This window comes from Aptenodytes patagonicus, chromosome 2, assembly GCF_965638725.1.
Source record: "Aptenodytes patagonicus chromosome 2, bAptPat1.pri.cur, whole genome shotgun sequence".
NCBI lineage: Eukaryota > Metazoa > Chordata > Aves > Sphenisciformes > Spheniscidae > Aptenodytes > Aptenodytes patagonicus.
This window is the reverse complement of record NC_134950.1, coordinates 45,357,653-45,381,599: the sequence shown is the minus strand read 5'-3', so window position 1 is coordinate 45,381,599 and position 23,947 is coordinate 45,357,653. Positions and strand designations below refer to the sequence as shown.

General features: G+C 40.0%; 1 protein-coding gene across 2 annotated transcripts in view; it reads right to left on the bottom strand.

Moving 5' to 3' along the window:
* Nucleotides 1–4,817: 4,817 nt before the first annotated feature.
* The window catches only part of ST18 (ST18 C2H2C-type zinc finger transcription factor), a 173,632-nt gene continuing 154,502 nt past the window's right edge, over nt 4,818–23,947 (bottom strand). For both annotated transcript variants that reach the window (XM_076329720.1, XM_076329721.1), the window contains exons 13-21: nt 19,487–19,549; nt 18,629–18,697; nt 13,616–13,678; nt 13,440–13,520; nt 12,176–12,397; nt 9,992–10,080; nt 8,396–8,499; nt 5,940–6,083; nt 4,818–5,126 (exon numbers count right to left, since the gene is read on the bottom strand). In XM_076329720.1, coding sequence (XP_076185835.1) covers nt 4,986–5,126; nt 5,940–6,083; nt 8,396–8,499; nt 9,992–10,080; nt 12,176–12,397; nt 13,440–13,520; nt 13,616–13,678; nt 18,629–18,697; nt 19,487–19,549 — 976 coding nt within the window. In that variant the 3' untranslated portion in view covers nt 4,818–4,985. The remainder of the gene's footprint in view (nt 5,127–5,939; nt 6,084–8,395; nt 8,500–9,991; nt 10,081–12,175; nt 12,398–13,439; nt 13,521–13,615; nt 13,679–18,628; nt 18,698–19,486; nt 19,550–23,947) is intronic.

Here is a 23,947-nt window from a genome sequence, read left to right as displayed (position 1 = left end):
CGTAACTGAAAAGTCCTGAGATTTACTTGGACAATGTCCCTGGGAACATTCGTTGAGAATGAAATGCAGTTGAAGCAATTTGTACCATGAAGTCAGACAGGAAATCAGACTAATCCTTGATGAAATTATGCGTAAGCTTGGCTGTCTAAGACTTACTAGAGCAAAAGAGACAGAAGAAAACCAAGCCAGAATGAGATATCGAAAGGTACTGAAACTAGGTCACTGTCCTACATTACACAAAAGCTAAATGGAGCTCTATCAGCCCACAGTATCCTGAGCGAGATGCACAAAGGACTTTGGTGCAAATCTCCTAGCAGCATCCAAGTTATACAGCTGCATAAATCATAAAGAAACTTTAAGCATAGCAGAAATGCCAAGACAGGTAGAACACATAGCACTGAAGGAACGCGGGAGGAAACGAAGGGGATGACTTCTGTCACAACTCTGCATCATTGCATGATAACTAATTCCCATCAAGAAATCCTGTGACTTATTTAAAAAAAAAAAAAAAAAGAAAAAAAAGTACAATATGAGTAGGATGAAGGGGCTATGAGTGGAAGAGCCGTGACATAATTAGATAGATACCCTAAGCCAGCAGGAAAGAAGAGGTGCTTAATTAGTAAACAGAAATAAGATTGCAGTGGAAAACAGAATCTGTTTTCTACACCATAGACTCAAAAACCTTCATCACGATTAGTTAAGAGACAGGATAGACTTCCTGAGCCGATAGGACAGCAAATGTTCACTGTTCTTGCTCCCCTTCCTTCTCTTTGATATTTAAAGCTTCAATTCCATTCAAGTTAATTCAATCAATGGAATTTATATATTTTTATTGAATTAAGCACTTTTCCCCTTTCTATAAGCATAGATACAGAACAATTATTAAAAATGGAAAATTCAGAAGATGGAAATGGTTTGAAAGGTTATTTCAAGCACAACATTTTTTGTTGTTTTTTTCCCCCCTCCCCCCCCCCCCATGGCTTATGTTAGTTCAGTAATGAATATGGCTTAACTGTTTACATTATTCTTCTTTAATGGAGAAAGACCATCATTTCAACACTGAAATAAACATTATCAGAGCAAGTTGTTTAAAGATGAATGCAGGAACAGTCTTTAGGTAATAATAATTTAATCAATTAACTGTGGATATCATATTTCCTATCCAAAACCACTAGGAAAAGTGTTTCTTTGCTCACAGTCCCTGTCTCAGATTGCTGGAAACATTTGAGAATACAGCATTGTTTTCTTAGGTGTATGTAGAGCCTAAGATCCTCATACCACTGCCCTCCCCCGATCTTACAAACAACAGATAATCAGAATTAGTATAGATCTTTAAAAAATGAGCTGTGAGGAGCTGCCTGTCTGACAATAAGGCCTTCTAAATTTGTAATTTGAATTTAGGCACTCAGACAAAATCAAAATGTTGGCCTCAGTCTTTATCTGTTTAGCATTAGGGCATATTGCTAAGGGAGACCTATTTCTGCTTCACCTGTGATGTGCGAGAAGAGACTATCCCATTAGCGCCTGCTGACCTGAAGGTCTACAGCTAAAGTTAAACAGCAATTTTAAAGGACCCTGAAAAAATATTATTTTATATTCTATTAAGAAATATTAAGAAATATTACTTAAGTAATTATTAATTGCTTAAGAACCAGTTCATCCTGTCCTTGGATAAGTGTCCTAGAGCAAAGAAAACTCTGAACGCCAGCAGAGCAGAGCTTGCCAGGACAGGTCTGTCTCCATCCCAGTTCTTTGCTGACTCTACAGCTCCAAACTCAGCAAGATTTGTGAGTATCCAGGATTCATGTCATGATCCGAATTTTGAACCTCTGCTCTATTTAAATGCAGGACATGTCAGTTTTTCTAGTGTCAGAGTCCATTTTGGTTATCTAACTATGTCTATTCAAATAAATAATTACCACCTATTTTATGGGCTTTAAATTTACTTTATTTTCTAAATGAAATTTATTCTTGGTCTATCCGTGGGAAGTCGGAATCTGAGACAAGAAATGCTCCCGAAGCCATTAGCATGCATCCTAAATAAAACTGGCCTGTTTTCGCTGCAACGAGCAGTGAAAAAAGAAAGTGCATTAGATACTGGAAATATTGTCTTTCTAAAACCAGCAGATTTTTATTTGTGCAATGTCTAAGCACTGCAAATCTCAGCAGAAAACTGCACTGGAACAGTGGGCGGTTCCGAACTGCTGGAAACTTTACAATGGTTTTTATGTTTAAACATCATTTAGCAGCTGTTAAAGGTCAGCACAAATCCTGTGCTTTATCAGTATAAATGAAGTCTACAACTGCCAAGAAAAGAATGCATTAAATAATGCAGTGATCATTTTCTTGATTTTTTTTTCCCTTCAGAAGTGAAAAGGAGCTCTTCAGCAGTTCCATTTTTCTCCTCCTTATTTCAAATTGACAAAGTAAAACACTAATTAAATTATTTATACCAGAAATTTACTTACAGGGATGACACATTTTGTACACAAAGCAAGTAAAACATCTGACACATTGTATAGTGCCAGGTGCAGTTAAGAAAGTGTAATACAAGTTGGCATCTAGAGGCTAAAAAACCCAACAAACTTGCTGCAATGTTTCATTATCAATTTTATTTCCTACCATACACCAAATGTACAGCACAGAACACAATTTTGTTGTTTTGATGTAAGAAATATTAATTGTATGAAGAAACAGTATACAAACTACTCCAAATTAAAAAATGCATACATCATTGCTTTTTACAAAAGGTCTAATTTACAGTATAGCTCATCAATGCATTTAAACACAAAAAAAAAAAAAAGGAAAAAAATCAGTGCACATTACAAAACACATCAAGTACAAGGGAGGCAAATAAATACAAACATACTTCACAGAACATCCTGAGCAAACAACCAAACACAGATAAATTAACCTGAAGCCATAGTAAATCATAATAATAAATACATAGGTCAGTAAGAGATTTTTTTTACTTAAATAAAATATATAACAAATTTGTTAAAATATTTAGTAAATTAAATTTTAGTCTTTGTAATGAGTGAACTCATTTTGTATGCATTTAACAAGTATAACAAATGTTCACTTTTTGTTTTTTTAGCAAGAACAATAACTTTAATAGCAAATTTTTGTTTGGTGTCCTCCTATTTATATTAGACAGCACATATGGTAGCTTTTGAAAAATCGATTTAAAAATAAACACGGCTCCTAAGAACATACATTTTCCCCTGTCTAAACTAAGATCAGAGAGTTGAGTCAACCCTCAAACAAAAAGCAAGCCCCACCTAATGCAGAACAGTGACCACAGTGCATGAGAGTTGAATCACTTTTGAATAGTACTTTTGTGCAGGAACAGTAATAATATAATTGTATATGTCAAGCCTGTGAATGCCATCATATTCAATCTAAATATAAATGAGGCTAATAAAAATAAACACTTTCATTATAACACGGAAAAATTAAACACACGCTAGATCCATGTATACATTTACACTGAGGCACATATGCACATGAGGTGTGTGTGCATACAAAAAAGGCAGTTTAGCTGGTTGTTTATACCTTTTTCTTAAAAAAAATAAATATAAAAAAAACTTTTGAAACAATGCTTAATTACTTACAATCCCTGAAATAGACATTGCCTCTGTTATAGCAACCGCTACTTTCTGACGGATTCAGAAGTTCCGCACCCAGGCTAACCAGATACCGAGGCGCACGCCAGCACCTCCGCGCGAGCGCTCGTCTGTCCGCACCTCCGTCTGTCTGTATGCTCTGTAGCACTTGGTACCCTACCGAAAGACTGGTAACAAATTCAGTATCAACCTAGTCTTAGTGAATAAGGATGGGAGAAACCAGTCACGGTGTTGCTACCGTTCGTTCAAAGAGAAAAGCAACCACCGTTGCGCTGGAGTGGTATTGTTCCTCTCCAGACCGCTGCCTTCTCAGCTGCCGTTAAGTTCAAACCAGTATTAAATGCCATTTCAGGGGAGATGTGTTCGATTCATTATGTACAAAGCCTTCAGCTTGGGATGTGTTTGCGTTTTTCAAATCCAAATCCATAGCAATACCGGTCACTTGGTTAAAACCTCAACGTCTCGTACTAAAAAAGTACCAGTCCTATCACATTACCCTTCTTGTTTAGAGATAATTGTCATTTCCCTCCATGAGCTAAGTCTGAAAAAAACTGCAGTGGTAAAATAAATCTGAAGTTCTCTTGAAACATTTTAAATCATCATTCGCATAGGCTAAATCACACAGCCAAGTCAAGTGCTTTGCTGATTGCTATATTTCATTATTGCTAACGTATTCTTTAACACACTGTTTTCCAGCATACTGTGCTTTTAAGAGCCCAAGTTCCCCGCTAGTGGGCACCATTTATCTTCTCATTCCATGCATCTTCACATCTCATGTTACCGCAAACCCATTTCTGATACAAAGCCATTATAAAAAAGCAGGATGTGAGGAAAATAAAACTAGAACCACGGTTCAGTCATTTGTTACTTTCATAGGTTTTTTTTTTCTTCCTGTACAAACCCAGCAAGTTATTTAATTTACAGTATAACTTTTCAGTCTATTTAAAATCCCATTGGAAAATAAATTAATAAACACATTTGTAAAAATATGGCAGGCTGCAAAAATGTTGTTAAAAGATAAAAAAAACAACTCTTTGATTAGAAATAAATAAAAAATATAAAAAATAGTCGCACACACTTTTTACATTCACTTTACAAAAACTGAGTGCAAAAGAAGAAAAAAAAAGGAATTGTACTGAAATAAATACAATATACTAACAGAGTGCATTGCTGTTAATACAAATAGTCTGTTGTGTTTTTATTCTATTTTTTGTGTCAGCTGGGAAAAAATTAGTGCAATGTTGCAATTGTAAATGCAGCATGGCAACCTACACCCCTTAGCAGTACATGAACTCCTAACAGATCCATCTGGAGTTTACTGCTGTTAAGTAATTTCTGTTGCCCAGCAGCTTTCACATCCTACACATGGATGCCCTTCACTGCCTGTTTGATACTTTCCAGCAGAGCTTTGCATTCGGGGGAATAGTCCCGTTCCAGATTGCTGTACATGTCTGTGAGTGTATTTACATATGCTTCGAAATTCTGCTCACTGATTGGCCCCTAAATGAAGACAAAACAGATTATAATTGTAGGAGAGAAAATTAAGGCCAAAAAAACCCCCAAACACCCAGCCCCAAAGCATGGAAAAGCAGCGATATGGCAACTGGGGAGAAGTCGTAAACAGGGCAGCCATCCAAATTAACGGAGGGGTTGTAGAAATGAAGGGAGTTGCATGCGCTGGGGGAACCACACACTCTCCAAGCAAGAAAAGGGGTTGGGGATATTATCGTCAGTGTAACTTGCTTTTTTATTGTGGCCTGTTTGGCTCTGGGATTGTGGCTGACGTCCCCGTAACTGTCCTCACCTAATCTCCCAGCGGCACTCTTGAGACTGGGAAAGGGGACTGTAACCCTGGAGACCCAAGCACCTTTGTGGATTTGGCCTGCGTTTGCAAGTAAGACATCAAGGACGTGGAGTTTTTGAAGAAGGTAGAGTTTTATTGGCTCCAGAAAAATCGCCTGTATGAAACAGGTTAAAGTTTTGACCTAGGAGCAGAGTAAATAAGGATTCTTGATGTGAAGTTTTCACTCTTTGTGCAGGGTGGACATTCAGATAGGGAGGGACGAGGGAAAGGCCTGTCCTGCACAGTGCGGTATAGCGCGGAGATACCAGGGCTGGCTCAGTCCTGGAAGCAACTGCGCCTGCTATCACACAGATTTCATGATCCAGCATCTCTGCAAAGTAAATTAGGCTAAAAGAGCTCTCTGCTAATGCAGCTCCAGTGCTCCTGCTGGTCCCTGAGCTTGCTCATCTGCTTCAAGTACTGGTAAAACAGTCTCAAAGAAGGTGCGAAGCTGCCGGCTGTGGTCTTACCATCTGTGGAAGCTGAATGTCAGCGAGGCTGGAGATGAGGGCTTGGCTTAAGCCAGCTAACTCCTTCAACAGGCTCTCGTTGTTCTGCTCTATGAGTTTGTTCTCTTCTTCTATTGTTTTCAAATTGCTCTCCATAGATGTGATCTAAAAGACACAGGCAGGCACAAACACACAGAAAGACCCTTGGCAGCGTTGCAACTGCAGTTTGAACCCAAAATGGCAGTCGTGATTATGAGAGGGGCCACGATGAATCTGAAACTCAGGTATGGGTTTTTTAGGATAGACATAACTTCTCCACAGAATATTCAGAGCAAGGAAGAGGTTGTATTCACTCTGAACTGATGGACTTTTCTGCTGGTTCACGGAGAAACCTTGTGGCAGCGAGACACTGGAGGGTGCCCCGCAGCGGGAGGAGGGAATTGAGCTCAGGGGGGAAGGTCAGTGTGGAGCTGGGATGGAGAGTGTGGCCGCAGGGCTGGTGGAGGGAAGGAGAAAGGAGGCTGATGTTTACATTGCTGTCCTGCTCTTACAGCATTCCTGCTGATCGACCACAATAGCAAGGGCACGGGTATTAGCTGTTGTGCTACTTTCCTGCCCCGCTCCTGGGTGGAGGGTAGAGCTGTGGGCTGGCTGGGATTAGCGACAGGGCTGGCGCTGGAAACAATAAGAGAAAAATAGAGTGGAAAGGAAACTGAGTGGTTGAGCGCACAACAATCATCGCAAAGATGATCTCCGACCAACAGAATGGAAATGAGGGGTTTGGAAAGAGCAGGAAAAAGCATCCGAGGTAGCAAAATGGTATCTTTTTAGCGTGAGAGTGATGGGAATATACTCGGCTCTGAAGGCTTATATGTCAAAATTAGTGCTGAAAAATCAAAGGCAGCAATGGCAGGGCCTGGTTCCCCGCTGCCCAGCTCCTCGCTCCACAGCGGGCAGCGGGGCAAGGCAGAACCAAGGGCTGCCACCCCTGTGCCTGGCCATGGCTCTGCAAGGCACAGAGTGATGGAGTCACGTCCACAGCTGTTCTGCCTACCCTCTCCTCGTTAGGATGCACACCTCTCCATTACTTAAATGTCTCTTGCTGTGGCCACTTTACTTCCCTTCCTCACACACCGTAACACATCAAAACTGTCCCCAGGGGGAGGAACCCCTTTTTGCCTGCCTGTGATTCACTACAACCTCTCCTCCGGAGCATGCTCGCAGCAGCCTAACACCTGGCCAGGCTAGATTAAAAGGAGATAGAGCAAGCCATGTAGGGGACTGCCATGTGCTGCTTCAGCTGTAGTTCAGTTCAGGCTTTGCTGGTCAGACTGCCTTCACCAGGGAGCAAGTCCGAGGAGAAGAAATCTGACTGCATAAATCGGGCAATACCTGTGCAAACAGCGCAGTGATCACCAGAGAGAACTGAAATAAATGTCCTGAGACACCCCCCTGCCCCTCACTGCAGTGCAATTTGGGATGGATATCCCCACAACCTTTGCAGTGTGAAGCAGGATGGTTTAGATCCAGCATAGGTGGCATAAACTTCACCCTTATTTAGACCATACACGCGGTGGTTATTACAAAACCAGCATGAATCAACACTATACATTCCAGTGTGGTACAAATACAGAGGGGTATGGTTACACTCAGTTTGGTTTAGATCAGTTTAGACTTATATTCAGTTCCCAGATCTCATTTAGGAACTTTTTTCTTAAACTCTTATTCCTAAAATAAGAGCAAACTTCTGCTCTTGCTTTTACCTAGTCTGCCCAGGTGAACTCCCAGGTGCATATAGGAGTCTCTGTAGCGATGAACGTATTCAGCTCGCTCCATAGAACCACTATCAGCGCCTTAAAGCCAATTTAACCTCTCCAGTATACAAAAGAATGAAAGAGAATGACTCTTTTCCATAGCTCCCGTCAAACTCGTCTGCTACACAAATTAGCAAAAGGCATCCATTCTTCACCAGGTGTTGCCTGGAGGCAAAATTCAAACTATTTGAATAACTGACAGTGGGTGAACTGAACTAAGGAGATTTTCTTAGGTACACATAAGAACAAAGCCAACTCGCTGTGTGTGGTAAGAGGTAATATCCTCCCTAAAAACCGCAGTCATGGGATACTGCAAGGTTTGGTCAACAGAGGTTTGGTCAACAAAGGAAAATGAATGTTTTATTTGGTAAATATGGTTTTTCTGCTTGCCAAGTTTAGCTCCAAACTGCCCTGAATTTGTCATTCACCAGATCTTTAAGACAATACCCAGGAATCTGCTGCTTATTTACAGAAAACAAACAAATAAAGACTTGACAAAAAAGCATGTAGGATTTTGGTACTTTTAAGTGCCACCGAGTGATGGGAAAACAAGTGCACAGGAGACTAACTGTGTTTAAACATAGCATTTACATAACATTTAATTTATTTATTGTGTTTAAACACAGCATAAGAAAAGGTAAAACTTTCACGTTGATGTCATACCTGGGTTTGAAGTTTCATCATGTCAGCTTCAATTTTAAGATTGGATTCATTCAGTTCTTTTATTTCCTCATCCAAGTGCCTGATTTCTTCATCACTCTCAATACCTGCAAATAGTTAAAAATACCAATATCAGATTTAAAGTGTCCATATGTAAATGGATGTATGAGTAAGAAGCTGCATTACCTGTTACTGAACAAGAGGAAGACAACAAGCTTTTGATCAAATGATTGATCCTTAAATTGCCTCTTACTTTGCCTTTACTGTCAAAATTGTTTTCTAGCCATAAAACTTCTATATGAGCTGAAACATAGAAGGGGCTTTCTGCGTCGTTGTGTTTAACAATTCTTTTTTTCCAGTGCAACATGCAACTACAAGCTGGAGGGTACAGGAAGGAAAAATTGCCCAGAAAGAGGAAAGTTTATCATAAAACATGAGGGGGTATTTACAATGGGTTTTTTCATTTTAAAAGAAACGTAACAGCAACCCTTAGTTCTGCAGGGAACACCCCAGGGTAACATCTCCACTAGTATAACTGCTGACTTTAGTAAGCTCATCTGTACCTACTTCTGATCTTGCAAGAAGTTCTGTGGGGGCAAATCTCTATGCAGAATAACTTCAAGAAGCACAGCCTTATTTACATATGATAAATAGTGAAATATAAATAACAGCAAAAGGGAAATTGTCAGGAAGCTAACAAGCATTACAGAAAAAAAAAAAGTAAGGAAGGCTTTTACATTCCCATGAGTTAGACAGCAAATAAAAAAACATCAGGTCTTTAATGAAAACCTTGTCTTGAAAAGTACTGAGCAGCTACAGCTGCTGGCAATACATGTCCCTCTTTCTGCTTAGTATCACTCTGAGACCAACTCTGCCTAGAGGTTTGTGCCACTCTTGTTACTGCTTTAAAACCTAAAACCCTGAATTGAGTCTACTGGGGAGCCAGCTTGGGAAATCTGTAAGCAGCAGTTGCTGCCCCAGTGAAAACATGGACACATGGAAGCAAACTCGTTTGCCCAACGTAACACAACTGTTTTGCTCAGCAGTTGGAGGCATAAAGACTAAGTACCCTGGATCCTGGCTCACTGCCCAATTTTCTAAAGCATGCTGTATAAGAAAGGAGACTCCTACATATTTCCCTCTATATCTATTTGTTAATTGTCCTTTACACTTGGGTTAGCAAAATTGTTCAAGTACTGCACAGATACTAAACGATGTAGTATTCAAGTTAGGGAGAGGAGTAAATTTCTGCACATAACATTTATCCCTTCTTACCTTAGTCATCAGATAGCTAAGTCCTCCTGATCTGTAACTAATAATTTATTAGTAATAACAATATTGAAAACATCTCCAAATAAAAAAATAATGCTCTGAGACAAGATGAGAGCATACCCTCAAGGTTGAGTTATCACGATGTAAATGAGAATAATTTTATAATCTATCATGCAAAGATTTTTGTTATTCAAGATTTGTTATTGCTAGAGACAACTGAAAGGAGTGAGAATTAATGCCAGAATGGCATAAAGGGGCATAAGTATAAATGGGAGTCAGGGCCCTTCTATCCAAGTAAATGTCACCATCTTTTACAAATCTCCTTACCACCACTTGCTTTAAGCTTGATAGTCATTAATTCTTCCGAAATTTTGCCCTTTTTTATGGCTTGTGCATTCAGAGGACAACCAGACAGGCTGAAACGGATAGGAAAAAAAACATTAGCACCCACTTGAAAATGGCAACAATCCTTTCAGGCAATATTATCGTGCACTTGGACAGACCTCTGTACCTAAGGTCACATCAGTATCTCCATTATAGCATAGCTTCGGGGAATGACCTAACTCATAAAGAGCCATTTAACTGTATATTCCAGCTTGAAAATTGGCACAGAAATCTCAGCCTATAAGTAAACAACTCTTAAGCATATTTCAGAGTAATCAAAATAGCAGTGGCAGCTACTGTTAAGTTATGTGATGATACATTTACAGAATTCTTGAAGTTCCAACACACATAAATAAAAAAAATCTCTGTTGTTTTTATTGAGGGCTTGTTCTCCAGAGGAGAGGGGCAGTATGGTCCTTTAAAATGGCAAGTTTACTATACTAAAAAAAAAACAATGGGATGATTTCCACGGTGCACAACTATTGTATCATTTTGTTGATACATAATAATGATCAATACAATAATAACTCTGGATATACCCTATAGACTGTAATAGCTTTTTGAATGGTTCTATTAAATAGTCAGTTTCCTTTTTAACCACTGTTCACATTAAATTACATTTTGCTATTTCAAAGCTTACAATTTCATCAGTTGGTAATTATCTGAGGCAATTTTTATAGCCCACTAAAGGGCTAAGATGAATTGCACTGTCTTAATACTGTCTTTATAAATAACAAAGAAGAAATACCCATATGCTGAAGAACTGGCAGAAGGATTTGTATTCAGATGTAGCCAAGTAAGGAGTGAAGGAAAATTTTGTTCCATAGGAAAATGGTTGATTTTTGTGTGTGTGTAAAAATTAAAACCAAAAATCCTAACAGACACGGTGTTTCCACATGGGAGAAAAAAAAAAAAAGCTTTTGCGGGTTAAAGTTAGCTTCGCACTGGCTTAGCCAAAAGCTGTACAGGGAAAGATGCTGGTTCTCCAGTTCTAAAATGCCGCTTAGTATCTCTGGCCAGAGCAGATAACTAACTGGAAGAATGTCTCAAAGCCATGGGTTACTTGTTAGGTTTCAAATGTCCTAGGAAAGGATATCATATCACAGAGCTATATTTACCACCTCATTTTAACTAACAAGATCTTGAGTGTGATCCAGCCTTATGTAGGACAGAAATCATCTGTAGTATGAGTTGCAACCAGCTAACATACAAATAACATTTATGTTATTTGCTTAATTAGCCCCAATTTACAGTAGTGTCCTAATGTAAAGACTTTAACATGGGATGTAGACCATAAAGTTAGGATAACACTGGACTCTGACTGAATTTGTTCAAGTCACCTTGGACATTCTTGTATTAGAGAAGTTGGTTCAGAGTGTTAGAAAGAAAGCAAAGAAGGTACAGAATATAGACTTAATTCCTATTGCAGACAGGAGACCAAACTTTGCCAGGTATTAATGCAGATTCTATGGTGAGATTCTTTGAGTAATATTGATTGAATGTGGTCAAATTAGACTACTGTTTTCACAGTGATATATAAAATCGTAGTGTTTATTTTTACTGGTTATATGTGTGAGTCCTGCTTTGTAAGGATTGTTTTCTTTGTAGGGATTGTTTTCTTTCGAAGATTGTTATAACTTCAAACTTGTGTAATCCATATGAGTTCTACATGTTTACTTTTTTTGTGTGGTTCTAGCTATTTAAATACAAAATTTATGAAAACAGCTTTTCCACTGGTAGAAAGATGACATGAATGCAGCCATTGCTCTGGCTAAATCTTTTCTGGTGACATTTCAATAATATTTGCATTTTCTGTAAAAGATATAGAGGTACAACTCCATATTTGCCTGGGAAAGAACTCTATTAAATTTTAAACCATATAGAAACTGTGCTAATCTGAGGAAAAGACCTTGGAAAGTCACACTGCGATGGGAACATAGAAAAAGAGTAAAAAGTTGATCCCAACACACTGAAAGTTATTCTGACCCATGTTACTTCAGCTGCAATGTAAACTGTGTTGTTACTTAAAAGACTTCAGCACAATTTATTCAGACTGTAACCTCACATGTTGCCAATTCAACAGTAGAATGTTAAGGAAAAATAAAAAGAGAAAACACAAAGTTATACCTTCTGTGGGTGACAAAAACATTATTAACATGACCCAGCCCGTTGCAGCCTGGCAAAGGACAGTGTGGCAGCTCTTGTTTGTTCAGTTTCCAGGATAGTGAAGACCCATTGACGGGACTCTCCTTCTGTCTCTTGGCAGCCAAAGGACAACCAGAAGCAGTGCGATGAGAAGTGTATTTACCTGATATGTGACCTTGGCCATCACAGCCTATCACTGGACATCTACAGAAACACAGCAAAAGAACCCTCGTTTTCACTGGAGAGAGCAGGCGATGACAGTCTCAAGAAAGTCTGAGAAAATAATTCCAGCTGCCTGTGCTACTTTGCATTAACGGATGAAGACTCGGTCCCTGGAGGCACACTGTACCTGAGCATCCAATTCGTGTGAAGCTGAGATATGGGGGTTCAGCTGATCTTAAGATTTGGCAATTTAAAATACAGTCATACAGCCTAAGAAACTAAAACATTCATTTGGATAGTGTTTTACCAGAAAAGAAAATTGAAATTCTATCACAGGCAATAAATCACACTTCTACAAGCGTATGGAAAGTCAACATTCTCTCTTCTCTATCTAGGTTTCTGGCATGAAGCAGAGGGTGGGTTCCTGTACCTGGAAAACTTGTTTCATCTTACTTGCAAAGAAAGGTTTGGGATTTTTTTTCACTGCTCTGTCAGTGTTATGCAGCCTCTCATATATCATTAACAAATATTAAGAACAACATTGTGTGCAACTAAATCTTCATATCTATATTCTGGCAGTTATCATTTACTGATTTTAATGGGATGTGTGTTCAAGTTAGGAATGTAGTGAATCTGTACTGAGTTTCCAGTTTTCACTTTAAGTGAAATTTTAATTTATTTATAGAGGAAAGACATGAGACATATATTTACGTTCTCTGGGACGTATTTTTAAGGTGCCACTCTGATTTAATTAGCTGACATGTAAGGTTTCACTACATGCAGAAATAATTTGTTTTGCTTCATTTTGCCAAATTTTCCAACCAAGTGGCACTTTCATAGCACTGTTTAAAATAATCGGACCAATGCAAGCAGATATAGCAATCCTTCCTCACTGTTCAAGCTCCAAGGTGATGGACTCCACCAGCTTCGCTAGAAGCAGAAACACTTGGTTCGGCTCCAGCTCTAGGCCATATCCTCATGTGGCTCAGATTAACTGGGGCATCTCCTATGATGCCTCAAGTCCTGAGCTCTTAAGGGGCTTTTTCCCCCTTCACTGGTGGTAGAGCTCTGCTTTTGTACTCACTTAAGTTCAGGGTCTTCTTTTTCTTCCTTGGTAGGAGTCACTTTGATGCCTCCTTTCCTGGCACGAGGACAACCAGATAAGCTGAAAGAAGCACACAGAATAAAAGCCACCTCTTTCTGCTGCTCCTTGCCGAGAACCCCGAGTGCTGCAGCCCCGTGCGATGGGGTGGTTTTTACCTTCTGTGGGATGCATAGTTCCCTGTCACGTGGCCAGAGCCGTCACAGCCAGGTGTCGGGCACCTATGGAATAATATAGGGAGCTTACAGAATATGGCTTCAAAGGTACACAGTAAATAACGTGTACATTCTACATTTTGTGTAGGGTGGAAGAAAGAACAGCAGAGCTTCCATTGAATAATTAAAACTAGTTCTTGCTGATTTTTGTTTTTAAAATGAGCAGACTCCTTTCATATGTTTTTTTTTTTCTTTTATAACAGAGTTTTACTAAGGAATGTGAAATATATTGCATATGATGTGTAGATTTAATTAGTTTATAACACTGCACCAAACATTTTTCCTTGTACAGGATCAACATTACAAAAGGAAAAAAAGCAGCTTGATATAGATCTATTTGTAAATTTACCGTTATGTGTTTGTTTGTTATTCATCTGGTGTTTTCAGGTACAGATATAAATAAGCACTTTACCAGTATTTACAGAAGGGGAGATGGAAGGAGAGAGACAGTTTTTACTTTTGGGCATCAGTAAATGATAGCCAGAATTTGAATGTAATAATTTGTATATTCTAGCACTGTAAGCGTACAACAGGACCATATCTTTCTAGCACTAGATTCGGTTGGGTATTAAGCCTGGCAATTGGATTATGCTTATGTCTCATAGTTAAGGGGTTTCCGTGTGTGTGTGCAACAAACAAGCCTTTTCAAGTACGAGCGTTTAATGCTAAAACGTGCATACAATGAAAAGAAACAAACCTGCCTGTTACTGTGTTTTTGCCCGTGGTCTGGGAGGGTGGGCTTCTTGCTCGTTGGTTGTACATGAAGAATGTGCTCCAAAAGCCTACTGGAATCAGTAGGTCTTTCCACTGACTTCTGTGGGGTTTGGAGCAGGACCTTACTGGTAGCACCTTCCATCTCAGAAGTTCATACTTTTTTTTGTTTGTTTTTCATTTAAGGCTATTGTATTTCTTGTGGGGGTTTTTGTTTTGTTTCGGTTTGGTGGGTTTTTTTTAAGAGAAGAGAAACACACCTCAGCACATAAAGCAGCACAAAAAAAAATATTTACCTTTAGAAGTTGTGCCAGCCATTTCTATGTTTTTGTATTATGCAGCACAAAGTTCTTATGCTAAGCATCCCTAAAGGCCTTTTGAATGCTATGATTTTTACAGAGAATCAGAATTACAGAAAGAGTTGTGCCAAGTAATCTTGTAATGAACCATTAAGGAAACTTGCATTGTTCAATACTCTCTTAAGGGTCTCAGTTGTTACTGAATCTTTCCTGAGGTGAGGAGATGGGTGATTTAGTCTAGTCGTTGGTAGGCTGACATGGAAAACACCCACAAATATAATTGTAATATCACATCTGAGTGTGCAGGTGTATCTCTTCACAGAATATTTAAAACTATTTTTCTGCGAACAATTAATTTGTCAAAAATGTGATTTCTTTTGGATATGACCAAATTTATTCACTGATTCAAGTAGAATTCAGCAGATAATTTCAACTGAAGAAAGGGGAGACTTTTTTTTTTTTTTAAAGATAATGTCAAAACATTTCATGATGACATTTTCTGAACAAAATATTTTGGCAGAACGACATGCCTCACACTGACAGCGAAGGTAGAGGTGTGGGTTGCAGAGTGCCAGATATGCTCGACTGTGTAGAGCTAAATGTTGACCTGTCTGAGTGTGGACAAGGACTGAGCACAATGTCATGTGGAGCAGGCAGCAAGGGCAGATGTCTGGAGAGTGTGAATGCTTACAAGTAAATCCAGAACACCTGCCAAATACTATGGGTATTAATTTTGGCTACTTGTTTTATCAGATGATCACAGATGGAAGAGCTGTCCGCAAAGACTTGACGTGGATTTTAATTCAGTAAGAGCTCTTTGTGGGAGACATTCAGGTCACTAAAGATTTGAGGCTGAGATATTACCAATACTGATGAAATTGTAAGATGATATTTCAGGTGGACTACTGACAAATTAGTAAGAAGCTTCACTAGCAAGACTCCTAAGCTTGACCACTGGGCCGTTTTTTCCAAATATTGGTTATATCTTTGTGAAATTCCACAATAGAAGATACACCAACAATGTATTGCCTTACAGTCAGTAATACTGTGGATCTTCATCAGCTTTTAACTGGCTGATGAGTTTGGACTGGTGCCCCAACTTAGGGAGTCATCCTGTTTTGGATTTCTGTGCGGAGCCAAGAAAATCAGATTACACTGGAGGGCCAGAGGCCTCAGGAGCTCAAGCTAAAAGATGTCAACCCTCAAGTGGGTGTAGGTTACAGATTCTTTTACAATTCATCAAGTTTGTTTTCCAAGAACAAACGTCTCAGTGATTTCACACAGAAATTCTTATAACTGTGCGTTGAGTACCTGCTGTTTTGTTCCCTTCTCCAAGAGGGTTGCTTTATCTTTAGATAAATGAACTACAACTGCACGTAAAATTGATACACTGAGCTGCAGATCTAGGAGCATAGCTAGGTACTTTTACTCCCTGGAAAGCTCACAGGGATGGTTGGATATGAACTTTAGTTAAGGCAAACCCACAGAGGTCAGCTGAGAAAACTATTGACTGAAATATTTCATACTGCTTGTGGAATATGGATCAGTATCAATGTGTTTTGTGAAACCTATCTATAAAAACTGCTAGAATCTCTCCTAAAATTGACATATAACCACTGAAACAACTTGTCTAAGGATAGGACTGACTACCTATTCCTTAAAGTTTCTGAACTGTAAATAAATATCTTTCTAAAGTACACTTTTAAAATTCTTTAAGGCTTGATAAGCAACTCTTTGGTGAAACAGGATAATCAGTCATAATTCTCCCTTATAGCTTTAAAATCTATGAGTTATCAGCAACTTTAGTATGTTTTAATTTGACCACCTTAGATTGCTCTGTGCAAACAAGAATCCTCAGATAAAAATTTCTTGAATCTGACTCAAAGGCTGACTTTCTGAACAGAATTTCCTTATTTCCAAACTGTAGATCACGTGGAAGCCTCGTATCTTTGCTGGCTTAGAGTTTCATAATTAAAGCCAAAATCATATCTTGATTCTGGCAAATTAAACATGAATAACATTTGGAAAAAATACACAGCTTTTTCATATTCATGCCTAACTACATGAGGGTACTTTCGTGGCCTCATTCTATGAGCATTTATGCCCTCTGCTCACATAGCAATAGTAAAATTAACTATTGATATCACTGTACTATACCAGTGCAGGCACGATTGCAGTTTTTGGCATACGATTTCATTTAGCCAACGCTTATCAAAAGCAGAGGTTTGTTTAAAATTTCACCTGAACAATGTTTGCAGGAAGCTAAAATAAGGTGGTACATTTGTGGAAAATAATTTTATTTAGCCCTTTTTCCTTTTGCAAATTGTCTGTGAACAGATTTTGATTTTTTGCTCTTTTTCTAGTTAATTGAAATTAAATGCTAAGTGCGTTATGCAACATATTTCTGTCTGTGAAATGTTCATGAACTTTGACTTTGTCTTTCACAACTCACTTATTATACATGGCGTACAGTGTGCAGTTTGTCATTTAAGTCATATGCTGTTGCTCTTCTTTCCTTATGGCATGACCAAAACTCTAGAAGCTTTAGTGGAAAAATAACCATATTGGTATGCAAATTTCCTTATTCACACATGAATATGGGGGGGGCTGCATGAGGAGCAACTATTCAAAATATTTGTGTGAGTGTCTATGTATGGCAGAAAGCCAACAAAAGCAGGGACAAATATATATGACTCAGCAAATGATTTCAAATTTGTCAGCATTTTCACAAGTCAGTTGCTTGCTTCTTGTGCTGCTCTTTTTAAAACAAACTAAACCTAAATTTTATACCTCTGAGACTCCAAGATGGAAAAACTGAAGCATTGTGCCAGTGTGTCAGTTTACCTACCGGCTTTGAGAACTGCTTTGAACAGTTGCCCATATAAATGACCTTTCTTTGCCATTTTGCTGCATCTCCAGCAGGTTCAACTCCATAGCTACCATCAGTTCAGCATTTTTTTAATAGTTCAAGTTGTCAGACTAGAAGATGATACCACTAACATTTGATCTGAAGAAGCTAACTTGTGACTAAACACTGAGTCAAGCCTAAATGTAGTCACTCCTACTATTAATACCATTAGAACAGCATAATAGTGCCATGATCAGACTTTATTTTCTTCTCTCTGGACTAGGGATGAACCTAAAGGACAGAAAGGACAGTCACGGGATTCTCCCCTTTTTACACACATTCATGAGTTTTTCCAAGCCATCTATTACGGGATCCAATTTACAAGTTGCAGAGGCAAAGCTATGAAAGAACGCTAATTATCCTTTCCTCTTCCTCACATCCTTATTGACAAAGCCAATTCAATAACTAGATGACTGGTTGCCAGTGCCTCTCTTGACTACAGATTTTTGAAATATTCATATGTCCCTATACATCTGTCTATATAGCAGAGCCTGCACAGTCCTTTTGTAAGTGACATTTCATGGTGAGATTTATGCCAGCACAAAATCATATGACTTCATGTCTGCTTCAGTGACATTAAAATCATAGTATATGGTAGTGAATGATAAAAAAAAGATTTGCAGGAGTTCTGGTCTCATTTTTAGATTTATTCTAACTAGATTTATTTCTAACTAAATAATTCTAGTTCATTCTAACTGGATCAGACTGAGTTATTTGCCAGATCTGTATTATATGTTGGATATTTTCTATTTCTCTCTGATTCAGAAATACTGTGAGAGCAGCATCTCTCCTAGTGTTTACAATTTTTTCCCCCGGGTCCTGGTTAATTCATGAAAATGAAGGGGTACAAAAATGAAGAAAGACAAATGGAGAAATGTAAACTCTATTTTACTCAAAAGCTTTCAAACCAATTCACTTCAAATTTTGGACAAAGGTTTGACGTAACTCAGAGCAATTCAAATGAACAACTGCATTAATTAGGGAACATGTTGATCGAAGATAAATAACAATAACATTTCTGCTATTATCAATACTTACTTAAGCTCCTGAGAGTTAGCAGCCATAAGGGATTTTAATGTCTTGTCAGCTAATGGACACCCAGAAACACTGAAAAAAAAATGATGTGAAATGTTTTACTAAAACATTTTTTTCTTAAAACAGCAACCTCCAGGCAATCTATGACTTAGAATGGGAAAAAAGAGATCCTCAAATATTTGCTCTTGGCAAAGGAGGAGCAGCCAATATCAGGCTGTAGTTCTTAAATTACTGGAAAGATATACAGTCAAGGCCAAAGGTTTCTATGCCCCTGTAAAGCTTTGCATGGGGAGGCAGTGGTACACACAGTCCTTCCTTTATGTTGCCTGCATGAAGGGCAGGTAGAGCATCTGGTCAACATGGCTGGGAAAAGGCAGAAACTGCTTCCATCCTGCTCCCAAAAGGAAAGGCAGGAAATTATTGTTTCAACCCCTAGGTTAACAGTAGGCTATTTTGAGGAAAATATTTAGCATCCTCAGATTATGTTAGCAGATCTATGAATTTCAAAGCCATTCATAGAGATATCTGCAGAAACCTCATTAAAATCTCATGCACCAGCATCTGTACAGAGAGTGCTTGTACACTTAGGGAAATGAAAACTTTACTAAATTACTTATCTACAGGTCTCAGCTAAGACATGCTGCTACAGTAATAAGCATATGCTGCTTAACTCCATCAGTCTATTTAGCCCAGACCTTCACAAAATGTAACAAAACCAGGAAACCTAGCCACATTTCTGTATGGATTATTTTCTGCAAATTACTTTTGAATACTTATCCATGGTTAGGATAAAAATATTCAAGGATGACAATAGCTAAAAGTAGCTCTATTTCCTGCTTTAGGCTTCCCATTGTTTCTTACCTGCGGTGTGAGGCATAGTTTCCCGTTACGTGACCACTACCATCACATCCTGGAGTTGGACAGCTATGCAAAGAAGATGCAATGAGAAATTAGAGTATGTATAATACACCACATAGCTCACCCTAGCCTGCAGTGAATTACGTAATGATCCTTAGGGCAATCACATTCATTATTATGCATCTCAACACTATCATGACACTACGTAAAACTCACAAAACTTACATGACACTTCTAGTTTTCAATTATTACTTGAAGCATAGATTGAAAAAAGTTTTCCTATTTCCACCATGCAAATGAGTCAAAACCTTATTTTTTTAATCTATATAATGTGAAACCACCATGCTTTGCATAGATTTTTTGGTTATGACTTGGGTTCTTAAAAGGACAGTTTCATTACTGGTACTGAATTTTGACAGCAATTCATAAAAGTTAGGGATGAAGTTTCTGATCTGACCTGTATAACACAGGCCAGAGAACAGTAATATTCAAAATAATTCCCTTGACTTCTGACTAAAACAAGGAATCTTCTTCAGAAACACATCCAATCTCTATTTGCTGACATAAGTGAAAAGAAAGAACAGAAAGCATGTCAAGCTCACACAGCTGAAGTTCAGAATGAGCACAAAAGTTTCCCAAGATGTTTCTCAGCTGAACTGGGAAGTGATACAAAGGTGGTTATTCTGGTTTCAACTGGGATACAGTTAATTTTCTTCCTAGTAGCTGGTACAGTGCTGTGTTTTGGATTTAGGAGGAGAACAATGTTGATAACACACCGATGTTTTAGTTGTTGCTAAGTAGTGCTTACACTGAATCAAGGAGTTTTCAGCTTCTCATGCTCTACCAACTGAGAAGGCTGGAGGTGCACAAGAAGCTGGGAGGGGGCACAGCCAGGACAGCTGACCCAAACTGGCCAAAGGGACATTCCATACCATGTGACGTCATGCTCAGAACATAAACTGGGGAAAGCTGGCCGGGGGGGCCGCTGCGCGGGGACTGGCTGGGCATCGGTTGGCAGGTGGTGAGCAACTGCATTGTGCATCACTTGCTTTGTATATTCTATTATTATTATTACTATTTTATTTTATTTTATTTCAATTATTAAACTGTTCTTATCTCAACCCACGAGTTTTCTCACTTTTACTCTTCCGATTCTCTCCCCCCCCACTGGGGGGGGAGTGAGTGTGGGGCTTAGTCACTGGCTCGGGTTAAACCATGGCAGTCCTTTTTGGCGCTCAACGTGGGGCTCAACGGGTTGGCATAATGACAGATCTGACCAGAGTGTGTTAAGGCAAATTTGTTATAAGCATTCATTATTAGGTTAATAGTCACTGGTCGCAATGTTGATTTATTTGCTCTTATAGTTGTTGTGCACGTTCTCAGAGTTATGTTACGTAACACCTTACTTGCTGTATATGTTCCCTGTTGTGCAGTTTATCACCTCTGGGGACCGGATTAAGGTTATCGTTTTGCTGTACTGTGTAACACTGGCTTATGATATGATAAAATGGCTGGTCATGAGACTAATCTGGTATTTGTACTCAGCATTGCTGTCAACTCAGTACTTCTGGAGCCATCTCTCTGAAACTATTAATAATTACACTTTGTATCTTTTCTCCTTGGAGAGCCAATTTATAGGGGAAACACCTTCCTTTACCTTTCCCTTCTCCTCCAGGCTAGGTACCTAGGAGAATTCTTGAGAATTTTGAATATCCTTGGGATGTTCAAACAGCATGTTCCTGTTGCTCCTGAATGTGTTTCAGGTCTTGTTTAAGGTTGAACAACTATTTAAGAATACCACCCAGAGATCTACCCCGAGGCTGGATAGTTATGAGTGACAGAGTGTGTGGGATAGCATGGACAAATACCTAGGAGAGTGGGCACCTCCAGTGTTTTGGAACTTCACCCCTGAACAAGTGCAGAATCTTGAAAAACTAGTAAAGTATTTGGAAAAAGTATGCTGTCACCCTGGCAATTCCAGAGAGACACAAATTACTGCAATGGGCTGGGGCCTGGCCCATGCCTACCCCTGTTCAACACCATTCAGGACCCTCAAGGGGAAGAGAAGGTCTCTGGATCTGATGACAAAACGACAGGCAACAGGCACTGTGGTTACTCTAACCTCTGTGACAGACACTCCGGCTACTCCAACCCCAGTGACAGGCACTGCAGCTGAACCAGACAACCAACCCATGCTGGTATCAGTCACCCCGATACACAAGAAGAAATCTTGGAAGCTGAAGTCAGCTCATTTAGTAAGGGATGATGAAAAAGCAGGGCCATCACGAAAAGAGGAAGAACTCATAAATGAGACGGTAACTACCCAATCCTTATCCCTGAGTGAGCTGAGAGATATGTGAAAGGATTTCAGCTGTTGTCCAGGCGAGCACATTGTCACCTGGCTGCTCCAATGCTGGGATAATGGGGCCAGTAGCCTGGAATTAGAGGGTAGAGAAGCCAAGCAGCTGGGATCCCTCTCCAGGGAAGGGGGCGTTGACAAAGCAATTGGAAAAGGGACAAAAGCCCTCAGCCTCTGGAGGCGACTCCTGTCAGGCGTGAAGGAAAGGTATCCCTTCAAAGAAGATGTTATATGTCACCCAGGCAAATGGACCACCATGGAGAGAGGTATCCAGTACCTGACGGAATTAGCCATGCTGGAGGTGATTTCTAGTGACCTGGACTATGAGCAGTTATCCAGAGATCCAGATGAAGTCAAGTGCACATGACCCATGTGGTGGAAGTTTGTATGGAGTGTACCATCATTGTATGCCAATTCATTGGCAGTGATGACCTGGAAAGACGGAGAGGAACCAGCGGTGGATGAATTGGCTGGCCAACTCCGTCAATACAAAGAAAATCTCTCTTCCTCCCTCGTCTCAGCTGTGGAGAAACTGTCCCAGAAGGTCCAGCAACTCAAAGAGGATGTGTCCTACTCCCCACCTGTATGGACCAGTATCTCAGCCATTAGGAGTAAGCATTCCTCCACTCAAGAGAGAGGATTAGAGGGTACACACCACAGGCCACCCTGTGGTTTTACCTGCGCAACCACAGAGAGGACATGAGGAAGTGGGATGGAAAATCTGCCTTGACCCTGGAGGCACGGGTACATGAGTTGCAAGGAAAAACAATCACAAAAGGGAGTTCTTCCAGGAAAATTGCTGCTCCAGTCTCCAGTGGGCAGTTTCCCAGACAGAGTAGAAGGGCTGATTTCACTTCCAATCTTAATGAAGAGAATTCTGACTTGTATTTACAAGAAGTGGGTAACGAATGCTATGACCAGGACTAGAGGGGCCCTGCCTCCAGCCAGGGGGAGGAAAGGGACAACCGGGTTTACTGGACTGTGTGGATTTGATGGCCTGGCACATCAGACCCACAGGAGTATAAGGCTCTAGTAGACACCAGTGCACAGTGTACCCTAATGCCACCAAACTATACAGGGGCAGAACTCATCTGTATTTCTGGATTGACAGGGGGATCCCAACAGCTAACTGTATTGGAGGCCGAAGTGAGCCTGATTGGGAATGAGTGGCAGAATCACCCCGTTGTGACTGGCCCAGAGGCTCCATGCATCCTTGTCATAGACTACCTCAGGAGAGGGTATTTCAAGGACCCAAAAGGGTACCGGTGGGCTTTTGGTATAGCTGCCTTGGAGACGGAGGAAATTAAACAGCTGTCCACCTTGCCCAGTCTTTCGGAGGACCCTTCTGTTGTGAGGTTGCTGAGGGTTGAGGAACAACAGGCGCTGATCGCTACCACAATGGTGCACTGGTGGCAATATCGCACCAACCAAGACTCCCTGATTCCCATCCATAAGCTGATTCATGGACTGGAGAGCCAAGGAGTGATCAGCAAGACTCGCTCACCCTTTAACAGTCCCATATGGCCAGTGCGAAAGTCTAACGGAGAGTGGAGACTAACAGTAGACTATCGTGGCCTGAATGAAGTCCTGCCACCACTGAGTGCTGCCGTGCTGGACATGCTGGGACTAGTCCAAATCCTTCTGAAGGCCGGTTTTGCCATAAAACAAAATAAGGTCAAGGGACCTGCACAGGAGATCCAGTTTTTAGGAATAAAATGGCAAGATGGACGTCGTCAGATCCCAATGGATGTGATCAACAAGATAACAGCTGTCTCCACCAACTAGCAAAAAGGAAACACAAGCTTTCTTAGGCGTTGTGGGTTTTTGGAGAATGCATATTCCAAATTACTGATTGTAAACCCTCTCTATCAAGTGACCCGGAAGAAGAACGATTTCAAATGGGGCCCTGAGCAACAACAAGCCTTTGAACAAATTAAAGAGGAGATAGTTCACGCAGTAGCCCTTGGGCCAGTCCACGCAGGGCAAGATGTAAAAAATGTGCTCTACGCCGCAGCCAGGAGAATGGCCCTACCTGGAGCCTCTGGCAGAAAGCACCAGACTTGAGGTCGACCCCTAGGGTTTTGGAGTCAGGGATACAGAGGATC